Here is a 27,267-nt window from a genome sequence, read left to right on the forward strand (position 1 = left end):
CAATCGATCATCAATCGGCAGTAGACGATCATCGATCAGCAGTAGACGAGCTGCTGTTATGTTGCCAGAGACACGTCAAAATCTCTCTGGAAAATTTTACTTACCACCGAAGACATCAGCTGTTTAAAACGCAATTTGAAGACAGCTGCAACGTTCCAGCCAGGGCTGCATACCGATAAACATAAATGGTATTGGTATTTAGCATACAGTTCCCAAAATTGTATTGGTATTTCGGTATTCTCCAATACAGATATCAAATTTTGGTATTTTGGTATTGGTATTTTATTATGTTGTGGATTTTTTTTTCGGGATCTGGTATTGGTATTGGTATTGGTATTGTACCAATATAATACCGAATAAAAAGTGTGTTTTTAGGCCAGAATTGACAAAATGTTTCCAATTTTTTTTAGAAATTACACTTTTTTTCTATTTGAACACCCCAATTTGCAAGTTCAAGGTTCATCATTATCACTTACAAGATTTTCAATGTGAGTAATTTATTAGTTATTTTATTTATAATTTTGTAATCAATCAAAAAATTCAAAATACCACAAAATACCAATACCAAAATATACCATTGAAAATTATTTCGGTATTGGTATTTTGGTATTAATACCGTTTCAAGAACTTTATTGGTATTTTGTAAATTGGTACTTCTATCTGTCTGCTAATTGGTATTGGTAAAACGGTATTTGTAAATTTTTTCAAAATTTGTTGGTATTGCCTGATTTCACCGGATGTCTGAGTACGTTTCACTCAACAACTGGCGTACCTATCAAAAATGCTGACACGGCAATTTGTGGATCCAGGTAGCTGATTGAGTTGCTTATCTGAGTTCATCGCCACTATCGAAGCATCTTTAACATTGGCCGAATTTGAGGAAACATGATTGACATTCTTCATGTTTGTACAGAGCAGTTTTTGCTGTCAATTTATTGCTCGATAATTCTCAAATTAGGGAAAGTGTTGAAAATAAAGTAAAAATTTGCGTTAACATTGTAATTGTTTATTTACTTTGTAATTACTCATAATTCGTCGTATTATCGAGATACAATGTATGTGTAAAGTCAACAAACATCAATCGTGACTTTTAGATTTTTCTATTCGAATATCCGAGATTCTATTCGATTAATATTACCGTTTTCACGCTAACATTCGCATTATGGCGATTTTCTATCGGTGTAATTTTGTGTACATATTGTAAATACAGTAAAAATTGCTTAATGTTATAACGTTTGTCCCAGCCCATTTTCACAAACCGATTGAACAAAAAAGTGATTTTTTTCAAAAATTTTTATATGGCCAATTTTTTACTAAATATGTAGTCATTGAACTGAAATTTTGCAAAAATTGCAAGACAAAAAGTTATGAAAAAAGTATCAAAAAATGATGTCAATCAGAAAAAAATCTGAAATTTCAAAAAAACTGGGCAAAAACTGGGTGAAAAAGTGTTAAAAACATTTTAAAATTACATAAAAATGCGAAAAACGCTCAAAAATCACTTTAATAACATAAAGCGATTTATAACATTAACCGTTATAATAATAAGCGATTTTTACTGTATGTTGTTTTATAAATACATTCGATTATTCTCACCGTGCATAGTTTGAATTTTATTATTATGCACCCCTCCCTTTTCGAAATGATTAAAAGTAAAAATAAATCTTAATAGGTAGGGTACAGATTTTTTTACATAGGTAGATGAAATATTTGAAATGAATCCATCATCACGACTTTTTCTCACCCAAAAAGTTTGTACAATTTTTTTAAAAATTAATCTTCTCTTCCTCTTCTTGTTTCTTTTTACTGCATTTACCCAATTTTTAAAAAAAATCAAAACTTCGAAACCTCGAATTTCACTAAAATCTCGTTCCAAAATCATACCAGACAGAAAATCACAAAATTTCACACAGCTCAAAGATACTCGATGATACTGGCCACAAGAATTCGATCATTTCGAAGCCCATAATTACATAGTAAATACCTATTTACTCATAGGCACTCGTACTTAGTTAATTTCAACACCACCATTACACAATGAATAGGTTTTGCTTATGTGCAATGTAAACGAATCATGGTACACAGAGATTTATCCACATCAAAAGCATAGTTTTTCAGCTTGCACCGGCACTGTACCGAGTAAAAAGTTACACTTGCGATTCGAAAGTTTAACGCCAAGTCGGCAAGAACAAGTTGAACTACAAATTAGATACAGCTCGTCAAGCATCTAACAAACCATAGCGTTAGCTGTTCTCGTGGCTTAATTAACTTTTAACTCGGCGTATCACACAGACACAGGTAGGTAGGTAGATATCACAAAATGGGGGTAAAAAACCTAACTCCACCACGAGACCAAAAAAAAAAAAAAACCTCAAGAAAAAATAAACTCAAACTTTATAACATCTCCACACGTTTCTGAACGAGAAAAAAGATCTTTTATTACGACACATCGGGTACTAAAATGAGACAAAAAAGGATTCCGTGTGTTGTACAAAAAGAAGAGAAATAAAATAACATAGTCTAGTCCTCGCGGAAAGTTTGGCAAATATAGATTGAAAATTTGTTACTCGCCAGAGTGATGTCCGTCTGGAGGAAAGTTGAATGGAAAAAATTGCCATGTAAATGTCATCGAGTAAATTATCATCTCGGCTGTATGACATTTGTGTTGTTTTTCACTCAATTTCAACGCGCCGATTCGACGTGAAAAAATATAAAAATACGACCAGCGATGTATGAGCCAAAAAAAAAAAAAAAAAAAGAGATTTATGTAAAACTAGGTATATTTAAAACAGTTGAAAAACTAAAGCTCCGGGGAAATCAATATACAATGTCCGAACGCGAATTATTTTTGGCCATTTTTTCCACTACCAAACGTCAACCGAAGCAATTTTCTTCCAACAATTTTCATCTATGAAATTACACGTCATCATCCTTGCGTTTCCCACCAACATGACAATAAGTCCACAGTGGAAAAAAAATACCCAATATTGGGAGGTAAATCCGCTAAAAAAATATATAACTGGATGAAATTTAGCTTTAACACAAGGTCACGCAAGTCTGGCATTTTCATTAAACTTTCACAAGGTAGGAAATAAAAATTTGTATTTTACGACACGGTAGAAAGAGTAAAAAAAAAACTAGAAGCGTTTATTTTGGTATTCAGGTTTCTTCTAGTATGCGTTTTTTTTCCTTCCTCGACTCGTTTCTCGTTGCTATTTAGTTACTTCAATAAAAGCTGGCACGTTTATCTTGCTTTTAAAAATTGAAAGTATTTTGCTAAAGGTTGTGTGTTTTTTTTTCGGTGCGAATTCTAGTTACGTCACGTCGTATAAACATTTCGCAGAGTGGTGTTTTTTTCCCTTGTAAATGAGTCAGGATGTAGGGCAGGGGGCAGGGAAGTGGATTTTTTGGACTTGTCACGTGTTTGTATTGCGTAATTAACATTTGTTGACCGTAACATCGATTTAAATATTCATGAAGTTATATAAGGCTTATGCTTGGCCTGCGAAACAGAGTGAACCTTTTTTTGAGAATTTTAAACGGTCGTACATACTAGGTACGATGTTTCCTTTACATGTGGTGTAAATGCTCATCTTCAGTTCGAACCCTCCGAATAGGAATTCTGTATGTTTTTTTCGAAGAGAAGAGATTTCAGATTGGGTATATTTTTAGAGCTCGGATTTTTAAAAATACCCCCTTCCCCTTCCTGGTTTCATTCTACCCAATTTTTTGATAAAATGGTTCACAAAGTCACAATGTAAAATTTCAGCTTATACCTTAGGAAAAAATAAAATAAAATACCTGCTTATCGTAGGCGAGAGTTGAAATTGCTAAACCAGCAGAACTTTTGGAAAACATTCAACAAATATGTATTTTTTTCCTACTGAGAAGTTATCGAATAAAAAATTTTCAAAGGTCCTACGTAGGTAACTTTTTTTTTGACAAAAATTCGGTAGGTACCAGGTAAGGTCAGTAACTTTTGAAAGGATCTAAAAGCAAGCAGTTTTGAAACCATAATACCTACTCGTATGTAGTGTAAAGCTCGCGATGCTTGAATTTTTGTCGAGAAACTTTTTCGGGTCTTTGTATGACCTGGATGGATGATTTTGCTGCCCACTCAATACCAACCTCTCATATACTCGTATACACACACGTGTAGGAAAAAATTACTTGTACACGACACGATGACGAGAGAGAAACGATTCTTATACATATATGAGCAAACATGAAACAGCTAGCCGAATAAAGGTGGGATACAAAGAACGAATTTGAAGTATACGTACTCGTACGTTTAAGGCTTATGAAAACTTGATACGTTTACTTTTTGCCAAACACACGTAACTCGTTTAACGTCGTGTAAACAATTATCGTCGAGGTAATTACGCGAGAATGTTGCCTAATTTTAGCGGAACACGGCAGAACTAGGACACCCACACACCCTTGGGTAATATGTTTCGGTCCTTTTTTTCCTCTTTTTTTCTGTTTTGCGTCGTTGGGGTTTTCTCGAATCGATGAAAATGTGGAGAAGAAAGCATTCTTATGGTTGAGCTTGAAATTTGCGTTCTGTGGTGAGGAAGGGGGAAGGGGAGGTAAAGTTAGCGTTGCAGTAAATAGATTTTGAATTTTATTGAAGAGATTGCAGAATGACGTTTGTAAATGGAAGATCAGATGCTAGAAGGGTCGAAAGGGGAGGAAATAGCAAAATTAATTTTTTTATTGAAAAATTTACTTCTTGTTGGTAAGTAGGTAAATTTTTTAAAGAGATTATTTTCGAATTTTTCACACATAATTTAAAAGCAGAGCTTTCAACTATATAGAAAGTTCGGAATTGTGATTTCCAGATTTTAATAACTAATTTGGGATCTCCAACATATTTTTGTTTTGCCATGAAAATCTTAAAACAGATTTCCTACAACAAGTTCTAGAGGACTCATCCACCACAAAATTTAAAAACTACGGGTCCACCGGGGGTCCAAAGGGTCAAAATTTCGATTTTTGTAGACAAATCCGCCAAATATGCAGAAAAATTAAAACATGAGTATAAAACGGTAAAAAAATGATCCGCATAACGTATTAATTGTCAAAAAATCATAGAGCTGCCAGGCATTTTTTTAGACTCCCAATTTTTGAAAAATTTCCAAAAAAAATAAAAAGGTTGAAAAATAAGATTGGAAAGTAATAACTTCGAGAATCGGTTTCTCTGGACATAAGTCGAGTTTCCAGAGGTTTTGGCGCGATTTCGAGTACAGGAATCCGAAAAGATATTTTTTATAGGCACTAAAATTTTCCAAAAAATTGTCCAAAAATGGTCTGAAAATGCGATTGGACAGCTACAACGTTGGGAATGGCGTTTTCTAGTCACAAATCTTGTTTCCTGAAGTTTGGGCGCAATTAGTAGTCTGGGCATCCGAAATAGTATTTTTTAGACCTAAAATTTCCTATAAAAATCGCCCAAAAATGATCTAAAAGTATGATTGGGCAGCTATAACTTCGGGGATCGTTTTTTCTAATCACAAATAAGTCTTGTTTCCTGAAGTTTGAAAAAAATTTCGAGCTGCTGGGCATCCGAAAAGGTATTTTTTGGGCACCAAAACTTTCCAAAAAATTGTACAAAAATGGTCGAAAAATGCGATTGGGCAGTTAGAAGACTAAGAATTGTCTTTTTTAGTCAGAAGCCTTGTTTCCTGAAGTTTGAGAACAATTTTGGAGTTTGGGCATCCAAAACAGTATTTTTTGGGCCCAAATTGTCAAAAAATTGCCCAAAAAATGGTCTAAAAGTGTGATTGGGCAGCTACAACTTTGGGAATCGTTTTTTCTAGTCACAAGACGTCTTCTTTCCTGAAGTTTGGGAGCAATTTGGAGCCTGGAAATCTAAAACACTACCTACCTATTTTTTAGGTCCGAAATTGTCAAAAAATTACCAAAAAATGGTCGAAAAATGCAACTGAGCAGCTGCAACTTTGAGAATCATCTTTTCTAGTCACAAGTCTTTGTTTCCTGAAGTTTGGGAGCAATTTTGAGTCTGGGCATCCAAAACAGTATTTTTTGGGCCCAAAATTGTCAAAAATTGCCAAAAAAAATTGATTGAAAAATGCGATTGAGCAGATGCAATTTTGAGAATCGTCTGTTTTAGTAACAAGTTTTGTTTCCTGAAGTTTGGGGGCAATTTGGAGTCTGAACATCCAAAACACTACCTATTTTTTGGGTCCAAAATTGTCGAAAAATTGTCAAAAAATGGTCGAAAAAGGTGATTGAGCAGCTGCAACTTTGAGAATCGTCTTTTCTAGTCACAAGTCTTGTTTCCTGAAGTTTGGGGGCAATTTGGAGTCTGGGCATCCAAAAGAATATTTTTTAGACCCAAGATTTCATAAAAAATACGAGTAGCCCAAAAATGGTCTAAAAGTGTGATTGGGCAGCTACAACATTGGGAATCTTTTTTTCTAGTCGCAAGTCTTGTTTCCTGAAGTATGGAAGCAATTTCGAGTCTTGGGCATCCAAAACAGTATTTTTGGGCACAAAAAATTTCAAAAAAATTCCCCAAAAATGGTCAAAAATGCGACTGGGCAGTTACAACACTAAGAATCGTCTTTTTTAGTCACAGTCTTATTTTCTGAAGTTTGAGAGAAATTTTGAGTCCACACATTCGAATAAGGGTGTTTTTTATTTGGGCCCAAATTTTTCGAAAAATCGCCCAAAAATGGTATGGAAGTGTGATTGGGCAGCTACAACTGTGAGAATCATCTTTTTCAGTCAAAAGTCTTGTTTCTTGAAGTTTAGGAGGAATTTTGAGTCTGCGCATCCGAAAGAGGTTTTTTGAACACCAAAATTTTCAAAAAATTGCCTGAAAATGATCAAAAAACGCGATTGTGCAGCTACAACTTTGAGAATCGTCTTTTCTAGTCACAAGCCTTGTTTCCTGAAGTTTGGGAGGAATTTCGAGTCTGCGCATCCGAAAGGGTATTTTTTGAGCACCAAAATTTTCAAAAAATTGTTCAAAATTGCCAAAAAATGCAATTGATTAGCTACAATTTTTAGAATCGGACTTTCTAGTCACAAGCCTTGTTTTCTGAAGTTTGGGAGGAATTTCGAGTCTGCGCATCCAAAAGAGTATTTTTTAAGCACCAAAATTTTCAAAAAATTGCCCAAAAATGGCCGAAAAATTCGATTGAGCAACTACAATTTTTACAATTGTATTTTCTAGTCACAATGTCTCTTTTCCTGAAGTTTATGGCGCAATTTCAAGTCTGCGCATCCAAAAGAGTATTTTTTTGCACACCAGAATTTTCAAAAATTGCCAAAAAAATTGGACGAAAAATGCGATTGAGCAACTACAACTTTTTGAATCATTTGAAGCTCGACTTTCAAGTAGAAAATATACGATTCCCAAAGTTAAAGCTCCTCAATCGAATTTTTTTAATATTTTTGGACATTTTTCCGAACATTGAGGCCCAAAAAGTACCTTCTGAGCCCTATGATGAGAATTTGACTCTTGATGCAGCCTGAGAATTACTATTTTTGTGTTTTAGGCACATTTTTCTCATACCTTATTGGCGGAATTGCCCAAAACTCAATATTTTCAAGTTTTGGACTTCTGTGGGGCCCTTGGTTTCGTAATCGGGCACCTATAAATTTTATGGTGGACTACCCTAAGGGTCCTCTTAATACTTATAAGAACCAATCAATTCAGATTGGAAACTGCAGTACACTCGTGAGATTCCCTTGTACGTAAGCTCCTCTAATCTTGAGATATGAGCTTTAAAAGTTTGCCAATTTCACAAGAAATAGAAAATGTGAAAATTTAAACCCCTTGCAGCCTTTCCCGCAATCACCTGAAAATTTGAAATGAAAAAATTATGGTTATGAATTTTAACTGTTGGAAAGAAAATTCTATAAAACGAGCCTTCATTGAAAAAATAAAAATACCAGCCTTGTTGCTCGCTGCATATTTACGGCAAACTGGGTATGCAATTTTATTAACACCTGTGTAATACAATATGCAGTGAATTTTGCAGGCACATTTTGCTCACGTTAAAGTTCATCACCAGTCTCAAGATATCAATATTTGGCTGCTTTACGAGAGATCGTGAATGCGTGAAAATCACGAGTTCAGCCCCCTCTACTTTCCTCTACATATAACAGTTTAAGAGGCAATAATGGTGATTTTTACGAACTAACCTAACGAGAGGTATCTGCTCATATTTAAAAAAAAAAAAAGTTTCATTTTTAGATCCAGTTGATCTGGAAATATATTTTGAAAATTTTCAAGGAATGAGTCTCCTCCCTCCCTCAATAATAAAAATGACTTTCAAAAATACTCGGTTTTTATTCAAATTCCGAAATTATATTTTAATTGATGGTCTTTTTGGGGTGTTGAAAATTAAAGAATTCAAAAAAAACTACCAGCATCAAATTGATTTATTCTCAATTCCTTCCCTTTACACCGACTCCCCTCCCCTTCCCTTCCCTTCCCAACAAAAAAAATTGAATGAAAATAAATAAGTTAGATACCTACTCACATTTCATAATAATAATCTCAAATTTAGAGTCTCAAAAATCGAAGAATTTCTTGAAAAAATAATTTTAGTAAAGTATGAAAATAAGTAGGTAAGTAATCAGGTCTCGATAAATATAGAAGCTTAAATACCTACGTCATTTCTTCGCTAATGTCAATACTCTAAGAACAATTGGGCTGTTGATGAATAAAACAACCTGAAAGTTATTTCAGTAAAACTGTCATCCTTTATTTCAAATAATTAGGTTTTCCGGTCTATTCAAATTTTTCTCGAATCATTTTCTAATTCGAAAACAAAAGAAAAAAAAATCAAATCGTTCTCAAAATAAATTCTTTTCGCGATGAACTTCTAAAGCATAAAAAAAAAACTTCCAAAGTAAATATTTAAAATAACCTAATCTCGTTTAGAAAAATAACAAGTAAAAAAAAGTCGAGTCGAACAAAGAGATCGTATTTTTCTCATCCGTAGAAAACTTTGGACGAATTTGCCATGATTTCAATTTACAATCATCGTTGGCGAATCAATTATATATACATGAAATTTAATTAAATCTCAACGAGAATTTACACGATACGGTTAAGAAGGAAAGGAGGAAAAAAAATACTCGAGCAAGGTTCATTTTGCATTATCCTTTAGGAAAACTCTTGTTAGTGAGAGATTTCATCACAAAAGAGAAAAATTTTTGCTCAGCATAAACGAGGCGAAAAGTTAACCCTAAAATAATTCAACTTTGAAAATTGAGAACGCGTACTAACAAATGATACGTTGTCAAAATCGTTTCGAGAATTTATTGTTAACGAAACACAACGAGGAATAAACGGTGATTGGTTTGAAGAGAAATAGAGATGGGAGTCGTTCAATAAAAGAATTTATGGAGAAGAAAAAGTATATGGCGGAAATTACTGCGAATAGAGTGAAAGCGTATATAGTCATATAGTGCAATCAATACGCATTCTCGTCCTGTTTTCAAATCGATGTTGAAAAAAATAGATATTTTGACACATTTTTCGTGTAATTATGGAAGTTGTATTTTTCGATAAACAATCCGTAGAATGTATTGGCAATTTCACTCGGCAATTTAAGTGGGCCATGTTGCTAAAATTTGGTAAATATTTCCAAAAGGATGATTCAGTTTATAGTAAATAATCGATTAACATAAATAAACCGACGATATTGAAATAATTAAAAAGCGAAAAAGCTATTCAACATTCATCCTACAAAGAGGAATATTTCAAAGTAGGAGTAGGCAAAATTCGCAAGGTAAACTTTTAAAGGAAAACACGAGCTTTGAACTTTTGCATCTGTTTTAAATTTTAAACGAGCAAACATCGTTTTAATCTCGACCAGCGACAATTTTTAATTTATTCATTTTTTTCAATGCAGTTTAATTGATGAAAAGAGGCAACAAAAAAAAAACGCAAATTCTTACCTCGTACGAAATTCAAATTGCTCATAAGCAGCAATTTAGTCCCGGTGCTGAACTTCGACTCGAATACTACGTGATGTTCCATGGACCAAGAGGATATTCCTGCGAAGAAAAAAAATAAACACGGTGTAAATTCTCTCGGTGTATATAAAGAGGGGTATTTGAAATTCTCTAGCAGTGTGAGGGAAAAAAATCCAACTAATTTTCTTCGATAACAACTCCTGCAGCAGCCGAAGAGTAAATAGAAATTACACGAGACATTTCCATTTGGAGAAATTGGCGATGGAAAAAACACCTAGGAGATAAAAAGGTAGTAATTTTCGTTCGGTGGAAGGATTACAGTGGTAATTACGATAACAACTCGAAGAACAGGGAAAAAATACTCGATAGGTAAATCCTTAAGAGAATTTTATGGCTAAAGCAATCACCACTAACACCATTTTAAATCAGTGTTACTTAAAGTATTTAACAAGATGGAAAAAATATTTGTTTTCCTTGAAGACGCCGCGCCTCGCTTTCGAGATATGGAAACGTTTCATTCGTCGTAGATGCAGATTGTGAATTTTTTTTATACGTGGAGCCATTTTGGCAACACAGAGATTAATTCAGCTTTAAATGCTTAATACACGTTTTAGTACTCGAGGTATTTGTTTATGCAAATCACTACGTAAACATTTAACGACAACCGTACCAATACACATATGAGCTTTTGACTTCGCCTTTAGAACAAAATTTAACATGTAAGCACGTTGCTAGCGTTAGAGGTACTGGATAAACACGTTAAAGGTTTCGCCTTTTTATATCGTATACAACCGCACACTACACTTCAGGTTTACCATTTTCAAGCCAAATATGTAATTAAATATTTGCGCATTTGCCGAGATTGTGGTTGGTTTTAGAAACGTCATCGAATTGAATGTTGGTAGTTTACAAGTTTCCCAAAGTGAATGTAGTACAGTGGAAAGGATGGGATTTTTATTTGTGGAGATTGATAAGAAGGTTATATCGATGTTTTTGAAAAGTTAATTTCTGAAATTGTTAATTTTTGAGACATGAATTTTTTTATACTCAGAGGAAAATGATTAGATCTGATCAGATCAGAAAAGTGTACATCTGATTGGATTTTATCAAATAAGTGATTATCTAAACTGATAAAAATCATTAGATCATGCAGATCTGATCTACATTAGATCCTATTAAACCTCTTTACACCTGCTCGATTAAATCTGAATCTAATCAAACCTTTTCAGACATGTTTGATCATATCTGATCGTGATCAGAGAAAATAAGATTTCACCACTCATTAGATCTATGTAGTTTAAAGTAAATGCAATCACTTTCTCTTTCAGTGTTGACATGTTGACAGTATTTTAGAATAAAAAGTTGCTTTCCCATTTGAAAATAATTGGAACTAATCAGGTCTGAACAGATCTGATCGCTGATCCGATCAAAATTCACAACTGATGAGATCTGGAGAATTTTCAGATCTGATCTGGTCTAATCAACCAGTTCTAACAGAGATCTACGTAATTCAAATCTTTTCAAATCCAATCCGGTCCCTTCGATGGGATCTGATGAGGTATGAAAAAATCTAAACTGTCCGGATCGTCAATCATTTTCCGCTTGGTTCAGAATTACTTTTCAATGAAGAATTCAGTTTATACCTTTTTTGCCCCTTCCCCCAAGAGAAGGCAACATCGAATTTGAATTTTGAATTCTGGATGCAAAATCAGTAGAAAATGATTGAATCTGATAAGAATCATATTCAAACATTTCCTGAATTTAATCTGACCAGATAAGATGTTACTGGATTTGATCAGATCAAAGTATTGACCGGATTAGACCTATTCAAATCTGATCAGACTGGTTTGATTGGATCAGATCAGATCTTATCACATTCGGACATTCCCTGTTCAAATCTTATCAAATTTATTATATCTGTTCAAAATCTGATCAATCTTGCTTGATTAGATCAGATCTCACTGTATTTTATCAGATCAAAGTTTTCATAAAATTAGATCTGTTCAAAATCTGATAAGTCTTGCTCAATTAGATCAGACCTAACTGGATTTTATTGGATCGAAATTTTTGTCAAATCAAATCTGGTTGAAATCTGATCAGATCTATTAGATACCTACTTGATCAGATCAAGGTTTTGATCAGGTAAGATCTGTTCAACTCTGATCAGACCGGCTTAATCAGATAAGATTTGATCTGGTGAGATCCAGACATTCCCTGCATCTAGTTTGATCTAGATAATCAAACTCGACAAGATCTGATCAGATCGAAGTTTTGGTTGAATTTGATCTGGTCTAATCTTATCTGATCAGATCTGACTAGATCAGATTAGATCTGTTCAACTCTGATCAGACCGGCTTAATCAGATAAGATTTGATCTGATGTGAGATCCAGATATTCCCTGCATCTAGTTTGATCTAGGTAATCGAACTCGACAAGATCTGATCAGATCGAAGTTTTGGTTGGATTTGATCTGTTCGAATCTTATCTGATCAGATCTAAATAGATTTGTTCAGATCAGAATTTCAGTCGAATTTATCTATTCTAATCTTATGAGATCTGATCAAAGTTTGGGTGAAATTAGATCAGTTCGAATTTGACCAGACCTGCTTGATAAGATTACATCTGACTAGATTTGTTCGGATCAAAGTTTTGTTCGGTCTATATTTCTTCAAATCTGATCAGATCCAGACATTTTCTGGATCAAATTTTTGATCTAATTCGGCCAATGGCAGGATATGATCATTTTATTGGTTCCAACCTCATCAGATCTGATCAGAGTTTGGGTTGAATTGGATCTGTTCAAAATCAAATTTGATCAGACTTGCTGGAACAGATTAGATCTGACTGGATTTATTCAGATTAAAGTTCTGATCGCGGCTTAGGTCTGTTCAAATCTGATTTGATCAGATCAGACTGCATCTGATCACATTCAGACGTTTCCCGGGTTTACTAAAATTTTGATCAAATTAGATCTGTTTAAATATGGTCAGATTATGTCTGACCAGATTTTACCTTATCAATGTTTTGGTCAGGGGTCAGTCTTATCTACTGTGCCAATCATTTCAAACTATAGCGCAGTCATAATCCAATTTGACCCAAACATAATTGGATCAAAAGTTTTTTTGGTGAATATTGTCTAGGGTGGTATGCTGGACAACATACCAAAAGCCCCCGCACCTAACCCACGAGCTAACCCCCCCCCCCCTCACAGTGGATCAAAGCCTCCCAAAATCAGTTTTTTGTCAAGAACTCCTGAAATATTGAATTTTGAGTAAAATGAGCTCAGTGATCATTTCATCTCCTCTCTAATACCTATCAAATGAGCTATCGACCAACTCCCTAGCCTCAAGGGGGTGGCGCTACGACCCCTCAAAGTGACGTGATTTATTAATTTTACATTTTATGACTTGTAACCTGTTCTAATTGATAAAATGAAGTCAAATTTGGGGAATGGGATTCTTTTGGGAGCTAGGGTTGACCTCTGGAGTGGGAAGGGTCAAAGTTGAAAAATTACAGAAAGATCATTTTTTTGGGAGGGGCATAACATGACCCCAAATGGATGAAAAGGGTCCAAAATCATACCATCAAACAGCACCTTATCTGTGATCAACATATCCAAATTTCAGCTTCCTAGACCATTCCCACTCCTTTCAAGATGGAAAAACCCAAAAATAGGGGCAAATGTCGCAAAATAAGGTGATTTTTACCTTAATTGAGCTCATTTTACTCAAAATTCAATATTTCAGGAGTTCTTGACGAAAACTGATTTTGGGGGGCTTTGATCTACTGTGGGGTGGGGGGTGTCGCGGATTCGCGGTTATTAATTATATTTGGCTATGTTTTTGTTATATTTAAAGTTCGCGATCTCGATAATATTCGGCTGCTAGGTTTGTTATCTTGAAGATTCAAAAGTTTTTGTTATTGTTTTTATTCGAAAATAAATAGAGTACGAAAAGGGTTCGTATTGAAGCGATTAAATCAATCGCCCTTATTGTTGAATTCCTTTTTCGTTATGGTAGCAGAGTGTGGTTTTTATCGATTCGACCAACAACCAGCCATCCAAATTTCGAATTGATTAACGAAGTTGAATCATCAATAATTACTTTTTCCATGACCATAAAATCGAACATGTAGTCATTTCCAATCAGGAGTTCAGGTACAAGATTTTTATCAACTTCAGCGAGCTTGAATTTCTTGAATCTGGAATCTAACTTAATATCGTGGTGATTTATTCCATTAATAATTTTAGGTATCGTATTTGCAGTGATTTTTATTTTTTCACCATCATTTGTAAAAATATCTAAACTAACGACCTTGGTTGAAATTTCTCGAGGAGCTTCGGAACAAATCGTAGAAATTCTAATCGTTTCATAATGAAGAGGCTTCAATTTTAATTTATCGGCCAACCTCGTAGTAATGTACGATCTTCTTGAACCGCTATCCAGAATTGAGGTAACTTTCTGAACACGACTTTCATTACCAACGTTGATTGTGGCTGCTAACAGGTTACCTTCTTGATCTTTCATTAGTAAAGATTCAGTTGGTTCAGGATTACTAACTTCTTTTGAAAATAATTTAATACATAAACTACGATGATGACTACGACGTTTCTTACAATGTACACATGGTTTGTTTACCGTACAGTCTTTAGCGAGATGACCAGGATTCAAACAAATGATGCAACGACCATTCAATTTCTTTCTTCGGTCTTCCAATGTCGTTATTTTGCTGCATTCATCGGAATAATGTGACGTTTCACCGCAATAGATACATTTTTTACTCGGTTTTCTATCACCAGTTATCAAGCTCTCTGTAGTACCTTTGAAAAAATCTTTTTTATTAGGATTATTATCGGATGACTCACTCCAATTTGTACCACAATATTGCTCTTGTTTCCATATCAATTCGCCAACTTTCTGCCTCAATTCGGATAAATCGTTACTTGCAACATCCAAATCGGCTTTCATAATTATATCAAATGGAAACTTCTTCATAATCATCGAGTACAGTATGGTGTTGTTTTGAATATTTTCACCTACACCTTCTAAAGCATGTAAATTCGATTCAATATTATCGTAAGTATTTCGCAAATTTTTAGTCCATTTGTTACTTTTTGGAATTTTCGTTAAATTATCGTATAATAAATCAATTAATTTCTTTTTATTACCAAACTTCTTTTTTACCATTTCGTATGCGATTGGATAGTTTGCAGCAGTGGTACCCATACCTTTCAACAATAATTCAGCTTCGCCTACCAGGTTATTTCTCAAGTACGTAAATTTATCAGTTGCTTCTAAATCAGTATTATGTACAGCTGAGTTGAATGAAGACCAAAACGATTCGAATTCAAGTAGATTACCACCATATTTCTTCAACTCCAACTTTGGTAACTTAATCGTAGCTTTTGAAGAAGAACAACAACTACCGCTACCACCAGATTCAGTTGTACACTGTCTTTTAAAACCTGGAACAGCACTGCTATTAGAGAATTTTTCGATACTGCTTTCTAATTTACCTTTAATGGCGATGTAGTCATCTTCGAATTTTTCTATGAAAGGGTCCAGATCCGGAACTTCGAAGTTGTCGAATTCGTCAAGTAAAGCAAGATAATTTTTATATATATCTTCGACCATTGTCAATTTCACTTTAACTTCGTTAAAATCTGCCGTCGCCAGCTTCTCACTTACGTATGACATACTTCTAGTCAGTGAAGAACGAAGTCTGGACTTTCGGGTGGATAACGCTTTTAGCTTTTCGGCATTTTCGCTAACATCGTAATTTTTCTCGTTTATACTTATTATTTTAAATTTAAAAATTCGTTTTTTTTTTTTTTTTCGTCGGGAGTGTCGCGGATTCGCGGTTATTAATTATATTTGGCTATGTTTTTGTTATATTTAAAGTTCGCGATCTCGATAATATTCGGCTGCTAGGTTTGTTATCTTGAAGATTCAAAAGTTTTTGTTATTGTTTTTATTCGAAAATAAATAGAGTACGAAAAGGGTTCGTATTGAAGCGATTAAATCAATCGCCCTTATTGTTGAATTCCTTTTTCGTTAAAGGCCCCACATGGTTGAAAGAGATGGAAGTTGCTTGGCCAAAGGCAATGAATTTACAATTTGAATCCGAACCTGAACCTGAACCAGAACCAGTACTTATCTCCAATAATACAGCTGTAATTCAGCCTCCTTTTAAAATCGATTGTACTCAATTTAAAACCCTCAACTATCTACTTGATGCAACGTTAAGCTACATGAAAAATGTCAATCCGAATAATATTGTTCAGAAAACCGAAGAAGCTTTCAACCAGTGGATTATGTATATCCAAAACAAAAATTATCCTGATATTTCGCAACCTAATCCGCTTGGTTTAAAACGTGATTCTCAAAATATTATACGTTGTCATGGACGCCTGGTTGAATCATGTCTCGACGATAATGCAAAGTTTCCAATACTTCTACCTGAGAAAGAATACTTCACTCACTTATTAATTGAAAAAATTCATATCGATAACTATCATGTTGGCGTTTCGCATACTCTCTCTGAATTGAGAAAAAATTTCTGGATTCCAAAAGGCAGATCGACGGTGTACTACGTTCTAAAAAAATGTGCTAACTGCAAATACTACGATGGTGGTCCATATAAATATCCTGCAATTCCTCCGTTACCTGAATTTCGTGTAAATCAAAGCAGTCCGTTTTCCTGTTGTGGTATCGACACATTTGGTCCTTTATACGTCAGTGATAACTCAGTCCAGAAAAAAGTATTTGTTAGTATTTTTGTTTGTATGATTACGCGTGCGATTCACTTAGAACTTTTAGAGAATATGACCACTCAAGAATTCCTACTCGCTTTTCGTAATTTTATAGCATTACGCACAATTCCAAAATTCGTAATAAGTGACAACGCGCCACAATTTAAAATAACCAAATCAGCTTTTGAAAATCTTTGGCAACAAATAATTTCTGATAATGATGTAACAGATTTTTGTAAAAATAATTTGATAGAATGGAAACTGTTGCCTGAATATGCCCCGTGGCATGGCGGTTTTTACAAAAGATTAATCGGTATAGTGAAAATGTCGCTAAAGAAAACAATTTTTAATTGTATAATAACAGAAAATCAATTGAGAACCGTGTTGTATGAAGTAACTTCTGTTATTAATTCGCGTCCTATTGTTTATGTAGGTGAAAATGATAGTAATGTATTAACACCTAATGATTTGATGAATACCAAATTCGATTTTATTCCGGATATTGATAATGTTAAAAATATTAAACGTGATGTAATCGTAAATTTATGGAAAAGATCTAACGATATTATTAATCAATTTTGGAACGTTTGGAAATTTCAATATTTAACTAGTCTTCGTGAACGTAATATTAGTATAAAACAAAAGAAAAATGTAGTAGACTTAGTTCCTAAAGTAGGAGATATCGTATTAATTGAAGGTGATAAAAAATTTTGTCCTAGAGGAGAGTGGAAAGTTGGTAAAGTAATTAATGTTAATGTTAGCTCAGACAGTAATGTTAGATCAGCAATCGTTGAAACTAAAAATTCTAAACTTACCCGTCCCATTAACAAATTGTATCCCTTGGAAACATCGTAATTTTTCTCGTTTATACTTATTATTTTAAATTTAAAAATTCGTTTTTTTTTTTTTTTTTTTTTTCGTCGGGAGTGTCGCGGATTCGCGGTTATTAATTATATTTGGCTATGTTTTTGTTATATTTAAAGTTCGCGATCTCGATAATAATCGGCTGCTAGGTTTGTTATCTTGAAGATTCAAAAGTTTTTGTTATTGTTTTTATTCGAAAATAAATAGAGTACGAAAAGGGTTCGTATTGAAGCGATTAAATCAATCGCCCTTATTGTTGAATTCCTTTTTCGTTAGGGGGTAGCTCGTGGGTTAGGGGCGGGGACTTTTGGTATTTTGCAGCCTTATTGAATCTGAAATTTCGACTTTTTCATTTCCTCACTTTTGATCGAGATCAAACCTTTTTAATGGCTCAAATTTTCTCAATTCTCTTCCCAAAATCATTTTTTATTGATTTCTGGACCATTTTCAAGTTACAAAGTTCAACTTTTGGTTTTACGCTTATTAATTGGTTCAATTTTCTCATTGAAAATCAGATTTTTTTCAAAACCATTTTAAATTACAAATTTCATCTTTTCTGATTTGTATCATTCATTCACGATAATGGTCTTCTATTTTCCAGAATTTACTTTGACTGATTTTTCAAAATTTCAACGTTTTCATTAGGTATTTTTAGTACCTACTAAAGTTTTGTACCTACTTCAAATTTCGTATGCTCATTTGTTCAAATTCCTGAATAAAGAAATTTAATTCTTGATAAGTATTTTTTTATGATTTCTGGAATTCGGATTCAGGAAAATGGCCGTGAATCCACTCCAGACCTTCCTTACATCTTCTCATTTGATCAAACCTGATCTGGCTAGATCTGATCATATCAAAAGTTTTGGTCGGATTATATCTCTTCAAATCTGATCAGTCCTACTTCATCAGTTCAGATCATATTATCTAATCAGATCAGCACATTTCCAGGATTTAATTTGACCATGAACAAATTTAATCAGATAAGAGTTTTGATTAAATTCAACCTCGTCAGATCTGACCACATCCAATATTTTCTAATAGAAGGTGCCACAACATAGGTTTCTGAACCAAGAAAATTCATATTTTGCATCTCTTGCCTCAATGAGAAAGGGGAGGGGAAAATTGGAGATTTAATTTTTTCTTGAAAAATGGATTGAGGTCGCAGGAAAACCTTCAGGTCAAATGGGATCATTGAAATAGCCAGAATGGACTCGATCTAACCAGATCTGAACAAACAGGTTTGATCAAATCTAATGAAAAAAGTCCAAACAGATTTTATCAGAGCTAATGAGATAATTATCACTTTCCTCTGAGTGCATACTATTTTATCAGCTAAAATAAATGCTTACCTATTTGATCAAATCTAATCATATTTGCTGAGATAAGGTCATTTTCTTGATCTGATCAACATTTATATTATTTTCCTCTTGAGCATTGAAATTTAAACTTTTTGAGGTCGAAAAGTACAAATTTCACACACTTCTTACTTTCTGATCTCAAGAAGTAGGACAGTCCAATTCACTGAATACAAACCTGAGAGGCTGAGCTTTGATCATTATTCAGAAGATCTAATTTGGTATGCGATGATTTGAACTAATCGATGTATATCTAACACAGAGATATACTACCTAAGATCTGATTCAATTTGCTGAGACCTGTTCAGATTATATCTGATCAGATCGGCTTGGATCTGTTTGATCAGATCTCACTTATTAGGTGAGATCAGATTTTGACATTCCCCGGAACTATAGTTGTATCTGACCAGTTGAGATCAGATTACTTTCTCCAAAGAGAATGAACTGCTCGGAAATATCTGTCTTTTTACAATATTAGGTATCTACCTACATTTTAAATTTTTTCGAAATCCAATTTTTTCATACAATTTTTTTGAAAAGTAATTACACACCTGCTTTCAAGGTAAAAAAATAAAAATTTTACCTCATTCTTTATAATGTCAGCAATTTCTTTCACGATATTACCAACAGTGTACCTATTTGTATTTCAGCAATTTTTAAAACATTGTTTTCACTACCAATTTCAACCATTTTAAACTTCATATTCGTTTTCTAACGTTTTAAAACTATTTTAATAGATGGAACACAATTTTTATAGCCCATAAATCTTTCCAAAAGTAACATTTTAAAACGATTTTATAACATTTTCTCCACTCACGCCTCGAACACGGATCAATATACTGTGCAACTGCAAAGAAAAAGAGCGAAGGAGTAAAATTTAATCGCATAAACGCATTTTTATACACAAGAAAGCGTAGGAGTGGCAAATTCGATGAATCCTGCTTGACAGCTCGAAAGATGTAAAAAGTAAAGTAGGCAGGTAATTAAGCATTGGTTCTCAAAGTTGAAAGATTTTTTTCTCGTCGTCGAGTATCCATTTATAAAACTTTTTCCCCCTTCCCTGAAACCAAAAACCACCACAAAATACCTCCAATTTCACATCGCGAAGAAAACAAAATATGGGCAAAGGAATTCGAGCCATCAAAGCGTCAAAAGTCCACCTTGTACACTTTCTATACACTGCACCCCAATTTGAATAATTCAGTTAATGCACAACCTGGTTGAGTTTTATTATTATTAAAATGGCTGGAGCACCCTCCAGCTTGATCTCGAGCACGATAAAAGTTTATAAAATGCTATTCAAACATTGTTGAGCATATTTTATTATGCAACAGCAGAACAAAATAACAGCTCACCCTCTTTTGAAAAAAATAAATAACACCTCTATCTTAAATATAAAAATTACACGGAGCACATTGCTGCATAATAATAATTTAAATTACATTTTTATGGAATTAATTCGAGTATAAAATTCTATAAATCTTTTCGAATAGTATGGATAGAAGCGTATAAAGTCACGCAACACCGAAGCTGCGCCACCAAAAAAATATCAAATGTACGGTTAGGTAAAATTAACCAACCAGCAGATTCTATCGAGTAAGTTGCTATTAAATCGTGTTTCCTTTCTTCCTTTTTTTTTTTTTTTTTACTCCTGTATTGTAATCGAGCCAATTTTGTAGATTTTATTGTTGGAAAACTGAATCGAATAAACCTATATTGCTTGCGTGAAGATGTGCCTGGTAACGAATTTAAATTTTATTGTGTCAATATCCAACTCTACATCTTTCCACTGAAACTCCAAGGTGGGTAATTTTGGAAAATAAAATTATCCAAAATTAACCAAACATGGAAATTTTTACTAAAAAATTTCAAGAAATATTTTTGGGAAGAAATACCTACTCATTGAAAGTCCATTTTTACTATTAATATTTTTTATTTTGAAACTTCGTATATTTCCTACGAAGGAGACAGTTTTAAATTTCAATGATTCCTCGAAGCTTTTCAATTTAAATATCTATTTGTATCCCCTTCGTCTCCTTCCAATCACTTGAGGTTCCTCACAACTATTTGAACTTTTCATTCGCAAATTAAATTTACAAATTTGTGTATAATTGATCAACATCCATATTAAATTAAATTTCTTGAACCTCGAAACAAATTTAAACCAAACTCCCTGCCATTTCTTCCACAACTCGATAAAACGTAATATTTGAGTGATTTTTTTCAAGGAGAAAAATCTACAAAAAAATAGGCAGAATATAAAAGAAGGTCTCATAGCACAAGACGATGAGGAAAAATTTAAACACAAAGTTTTCCATCGCTCATAAGATATTTGCTTTTCATTTCCATATACTCGCTATTCAAATAAAGTTATCGAATTGAAAAAAAATAGGTATATAAAAGCACATATTTGATATTTAACAAACGAAGAAGTAAAAAATAGGGAATGATGAAGGTGGAATTACACGATGAGAAATTCTTATATTAAATTCTCTCTCCAGCGACGTATTTATTTGACGAAACGAATCTCGTAAATTAAATTCTGTCATAATAACGATACAAATTGACAACCAATTCTTCCATTTTCACCACGAAGAAGAAGAAGAAATTTTACGGTATGAATTCGACAAAATGTTGTCATCGAGTGTTTTTAAATTCATAAAAGCCTTCGTCGTCGGACAAATGTACACGAGGTTTGGTATCAATAAAGACTACAGAGGTTGATAAAAGAAAACAGGGTGAAAAAAGACAGGCAGCTTGTAGAAGCATATCAAACTTTAACGCTTTTTACGAAAGAGAGGAGCAAACAAGCGTAAATAAATTTTACGAAAGGTTGTATTTAGAAAGATATTTTATCAAAGAGAAGATTGCTTCGGATAATGTCACCGATACCAAATTAGCCGAAATGGGTTTTATATGCGGTTAAAGGATCGCATTCCTTTTAATGGTTCTTGTCGGTGGTCCTCAGTTACGTTATCAAAGTCTATACTTGGTGAAATTTGCCTAAACATTTGTTCATTTCGCTAGGCTTTTCAATTTACTACCCTTTTTTTAACGGTGGTCTTTTAATATCGCTGCGACTCTTTTTTTTATATTCGTTATTCGTGTGCTCGTGTAGGACTCTCTGTGGTGGTATTGGTGGGTACCTTTTCTTGTATTTTTTTTTCTTTTTAGTATCCGTAATGAAAGTTCTCTTTTGTTACAAGAGGGAAAAAAATACTACTCGTCGGTAGAATTTAGTTTAGCGACGACGATGAGGTATAAACGATGCGATGACGAAAGTATTTGGCCGAATTCATTTCCAACTTAAGACTTAAAATTAGATTTTCGCCTATCGGCAATTTCCGAACCAAGTGGTTATTTTAATACGACTTTATGTTTGCATGTAATGATTGTTAAGCTTTACAAAGCTTTTCAATTTCGTCAATACGGTCCATTTTACCATCGTGGAACAGCGAAAGTAGATACTATACTAGTCGTATTAGTTGAGAAATTAAACGAGAAAACTTCCACCTTGATAATAAACTTACACCGCCATCTCTCTCAAATAATCCTCCGGGGTGTACACTTTTCTAATTTTAAAACCGGTGGAATTTCATTCGAAGTATAAATTACCTGCGTCTATCTCGACAGTAAGATCGAAACAATTTAAACAGTTTAGAATAATAATGTAAATTGTGGTTTTTCCTACTTTAATTTTGGAGTAAACTTTTTGATTATGCCTAATGTGTTTTTAAACAAGATTTTTATTCGTTAAATAAGTAAGTATGTTTGATAATAAGGGTGCGTGAAATTTTATAAGGTTTTAAAAAAGTTTTGTTTTTAAATTGAATTAAATTTTTGAAATTTTGGGGGCTTAAGAGAGGGAAGAAAAATGAATTAATTTTGGTTTTACAAAATAATAAATAGGTAAGTCGAGAAAGATGTTTTTTACAGCATTTACTGCTTACTAAATGAAAAACTCGAGCTTTACATTTTACTCGTAGATCATTTCGGTGCAAAAATTGATGATGTGAAATCACCAAAAATATCGTAAGACAATGTTCTCCAAAACAAAAATTTTTTTAAAACTTTTGTGTAAAAAATTAAAGAAACGCAAAAGTGAGTTTTTTATGAGGGAAATCCCAAGCAAATGAGCAAAGATAAGCAATAGGTACCTTGGATGCGTATTTTTGAGCGAAAATGTGTACCTACTCATCTGTAACCGGGGAGGGGAGGAGGAACTGATTAAATCGGTTCAGGGTTGCTTTGATACAATCTGGTTTCATTTAATAAATCAGCTCTACTTAGTAAAAATTGGAACTAAAAAATTTCCGAATGTGATTCGATCTAACTGATCACATCTAATCACATTTCAATGGGTAAGGATTCCCAAAAATCCCCTCCAAATACATTTTCCCGAATGGAGAAACCCCGAATTCTCATTTTTCCGAATTACTATATTATATAGTCTTCCTAATACACTTTTCTACAACTTTATTACCTGCGTGTAGATATGTAAAACTGGGCGAAAATGTAATTTTTCTTCACCAAAATAGTAGAGAAGGTATGCTTTTCATTGGTCACACAGTCATCAAACTTCTCAGAAAGTATTGTTGCTTTTCTTGCCAAAATAAGTAACTGAAAACTGTACATTTCCATCACAAAAAATATGTTTTTCAGTTTCAAAAAATGTTTTTTTTTTCATTACAAGAAATGTTTTTTTTTTTGTCACAAAAAATGCATTTTGGTCACTAAAACTGTTATTTTTTCAGTTACACAAATTGTTCTTTTTTGTCACAAAAATTGTTATTTTTTCACAAAAATTGGCTTTTAGGTCACAAAAATTACAAAACCTGCTTTTAGTTACAAAAATTGCTATTTTTTTGGTCACATTTTTTGGTAACAAAGATTGTTGTTTTTGGTCACAAAAAGTTGTTTTTTTTGTCACAAACATTGATTTTTTTGTCACAAACATTGATTTTTTTGTCACAAACATTGTTTTTTTTTACAGAAATTGTTCTTTTTTGCAAAAATTGTTATTTTTTGGTCACAAAAATTGTTCCTTTTTTGGTCACAAAAATTGTTTTTTTTTCACAAAAATTGTTTTTTAGTCACAAAAATTTGGTATTTTTTCACAAAAATTGTTTTTTAGTCACAGAAATGGTTTTATCTGTCACAAAAATCTTTTTTTTGGCAACAAAAGTTGTTTTTTTTAGTCCCAAATGTTGTTTTTTTAATCACAAAGGTTGTTGGTTTTCATCACAAAAATTGTTTCTTTCTTGGTCACAAAAATCGTATTTAATCAAAAAAAAATGGTTTTTTAGTCAAAAAAATTGTTATTTTTTGGTCACAAAAAGTTGTTTTTTTTTGTCACAAACATTGATTTTTTTGTCACAAACATTGTTTTTTTTTTACAGAAATTGTTCTTTTTTGCAAAAATTGTTATTTTTTGGTCACAAAAATTGTTCCTTTTTTGGTCACAAAAATTGTTTTTTTTTCACAAAAATTGTTTTTTAGTCACAAAAATTTGGTATTTTTTCACAAAAATTGTTTTTTAGTCACAGAAATGGTTTTATCTGTCACAAAAATCTTTTTTTTGGCAACAAAAGTTGTTTTTTTTAGTCCCAAATGTTGTTTTTTTAATCACAAAGGTTGTTGGTTTTCATCACAAAAATTGTTTCTTTCTTGGTCACAAAAATCGTATTTAATCAAAAAAAAATGGTTTTTTAGTCAAAATCTGAACAACCCAACCGTCGTTCAGAAGTAATACTAACTCGCCTTCGAACTGGACACTCTTTACTCACCCATCAATACTTATTCCTAAAACAACCTCCTCCTATGTGTTCCACTTGCAATGTTCCTCTAAATGTTCCCCACATACTCATACACTGTCCCATTTTCCAACATGCTCGCTCCCTCTTTCTAAATTCCAATCAAATAAATACTATCCTATCAGATGATCCAGTCGCAATAAATAATGTACTGAACTTTGTAAATATCACAGGACTAAGACAAAAACTATAGTTTAATAATTATATGCTTACATTATAAATGTTCTTACTTTGTAATATCTATAATTTATAATTTGCTATGTAGATAACTGTGCCAAATGTAATGATGAGGTGCCCCTAGCCATAGTAGCTGTTTATGGCACCCAATAAAAATAAAAAAAATAAATAATAAATAAATAAAATAATTGTTATTTTTTGGTCACAAAAAGTTGTTTTTTTTTGTCACAAACATTGATTTTTTTGTCACAAACATTGTTTTTTTTTACAGAAATTGTTCTTTTTTGCAAAAATTGTTATTTTTTGGTCACAAAAATTGTTCCTTTTTTGGTCACAAAAATTGTTTTTTAATCACAAAAATTTGGTATTTTTTCACAAAAATTGTTTTTTAGTCACAAAGAATTGATATTTTTCCACGAAAATTGTTTTTTTGGTCACAGAAATCGTTTTATCTGTCACAAAAATCTTTTTTTTGGCAACAAAAGTTGTTTTTTTTAGTCCCAAATGTTGTTTTTTTAATCACAAAGGTTGTTGGTTTTCATCACAAAAATTGTTTCTTTCTTGGTCACAAAAATCGTATTTAATCAAAAAAAATGTTTTTTTAGTCAAAAAAATTGTTATTTTTTGGTCACAAAAATTGTTCTTTTTTTGGTCACAAAAATTGTTCCTTTTTTGGTCACAAAAATTGTTCCTTTTTTGGTCACAAAAATTGTTCTATTTTTAATCACAAACATTGTTGCTTTTTTGATCACAAAAATTGTTTTTTTTCGCAAAAAATGTTTTTTTTTCACAAAAATTGTTCTTTAGTCACAAAGAATTGATATTTTTTTGGTCACAGAAATCGTTTTATCTCTCACAAAAATCTTTTTTTTGGCAACAAAAGTTGTTTTTTTAGTCGCAAATGTTGTTTTTTTAATCACAAAGGTTGTTGTTTTTCATCACAAAAATTGTTTATTTCTTGGTCACAAAAATCGTAAGTTATTTAATCAAAAAAACGTTTTTTTAGTCAAAAAAATTGTTATTTTTTAGTCAAAAAAATTGTTATTTTTTGGTCCCAAAAATTGTTTTTTTTTGGTCACGAAAATTGTTCCTTTTTTAATCACAAAAATTGTTCCTTTTTTGATCACAAAAACTGTTTTTTTTTCACAAAAAATGTTTTTGGTCACAGAAATCGTTTTTTCTGTCACAAAAATCTTTTTTTTGGCAACAAAAGTTGTTTTTTTTAAATCACAAATGTTGTTTTTTCAATCACAAAGGTTGTTGTTTTTCATCACAAAAATTGTTTCTTTCTTTGTCACAAAAATCGTATTTGATCAAAAAAATTGTTATTTTTTGGTCACAAAAATTGTTTTTTTTGGTATTTGGTCACAAACGCTTTTTTTTTTTCACAGAAATTGTTTTTTTTTCTCAAAAATTGTTTTGTGGTAAACTGGTAACAAAAATTGTCATATTTTCGGTCACACCAAATTGTTTTTTATTTGTCACAAAAATTGTTTTTGCTCACAAATTTTGTAATTTTTTAGTCACAAATGTTGTTTTTCTCACAAAATATGTTTTTTTTTCCACAGAAATTGTTTTTTATTCACTAAAATTGTTTTTTTGGTCACGAAAATTGTTTTTTTTCGGTCACAGAAATTATTATTTTGTTCAGAAAAATTGTTTCTTTTTGATGAGAAAAATATTTTTTGTGGCAAGAAATTTTTTTCCTTTACAAAAAATGTTCTTGTTTTGGTCACAAAGAAGTGTGTTCTGTTTTTAGCACAAAACATTTTTTGTATTTGTTCACAAAAATCAGGCTTTTTGTCAAATTTAATTTATTTTTACCACTACCAAAAAATCTTGGGTAGGTATTTCTTATGTCAAAATTGTTTGGAAAATACTAATTTGAGTAATCAGTGATTCAAGAATCCAGTCGTCAGGAAAAAACGTCAGAGAAAAATTTGGCGAACGCCTTGGTTTGATCTATTCTGATCAAAGAGGTTTTATCCGGTTTTCTTCATTGGATCTGATCAGGCCTGTCAGCTGAAAACGGTCTGATTCGATCAGATCAGATCAGATTCTGAAATTGTCTGTGTCCAATTTGATTTTATTACATCCGAATAGATCTAATAAAGGAGAACTCATCAAACCTAATCAAATTTGATCAGACTTTATTATTGGTCAGATTTGGGCATTCTCCGAATCCAATTGCGTTCGATCAATTTTTATCTGGTCTAAACAAATTATATCTGATCTAATAGATTTAGATCTGATTAGATTCAATGAGTTCTGCCTCATTAAATTTTTCACTGAGATGTTCTAGAGACAACATTACCATGTTTTGAGGTCTAAATGGACAAAAAAGGGT

The 27,267-nt window shown here is 32.6% G+C and overlaps 3 protein-coding genes across 5 annotated transcripts in view; 1 reads left to right on the forward strand and 2 right to left on the reverse strand.

Annotated features, from left to right (window-relative positions):
- Positions 1 to 27,267, reverse strand: part of gogo (golden goal) — a 235,284-nt gene that overhangs the window by 86,842 nt on the left and 121,175 nt on the right. The window contains exon 3 of the mRNA XM_065365706.1: positions 9,943 to 10,041. The gene's annotated coding sequence lies outside the window, so the exon portion shown is untranslated. The remainder of the gene's footprint in view (positions 1 to 9,942; positions 10,042 to 27,267) is intronic.
- LOC135847486 (uncharacterized) lies at positions 13,992 to 16,926 on the reverse strand. Of its 3 annotated transcripts, none has more exons than XM_065367029.1 (3): positions 14,837 to 16,926; positions 14,274 to 14,779; positions 13,992 to 14,167 (listed from the first exon to the last, which is right to left on the reverse strand). In XM_065367029.1, the coding sequence occupies exons 1-3, from the start codon at positions 15,654 to 15,656 to the stop codon at positions 14,105 to 14,107; spliced, it is 1,389 nt and encodes a 462-aa protein (XP_065223101.1). In that variant the 5' UTR covers positions 15,657 to 16,926; the 3' UTR covers positions 13,992 to 14,104. The 3 variants fall into 3 exon arrangements, with proteins under 3 accessions (XP_065223101.1, XP_065223103.1, XP_065223102.1); XM_065367031.1 differs by lacking the exon at positions 13,992 to 14,167 and having other exon boundaries at positions 14,208 to 14,521; positions 14,603 to 14,779; XM_065367030.1 differs by lacking the exon at positions 13,992 to 14,167 and having other exon boundaries at positions 14,208 to 14,521; positions 14,598 to 14,779.
- On the forward strand, positions 16,064 to 17,566 carry LOC135848400 (uncharacterized). Its single transcript, XM_065368301.1, has one exon. It carries the CDS (start codon positions 16,064 to 16,066, stop codon positions 17,564 to 17,566), a length of 1,503 nt encoding a protein of 500 aa, XP_065224373.1.

This window comes from Planococcus citri, chromosome 5, assembly GCF_950023065.1.
Source record: "Planococcus citri chromosome 5, ihPlaCitr1.1, whole genome shotgun sequence".
Taxonomy (NCBI): Eukaryota; Metazoa; Arthropoda; class Insecta; order Hemiptera; family Pseudococcidae; genus Planococcus; species Planococcus citri.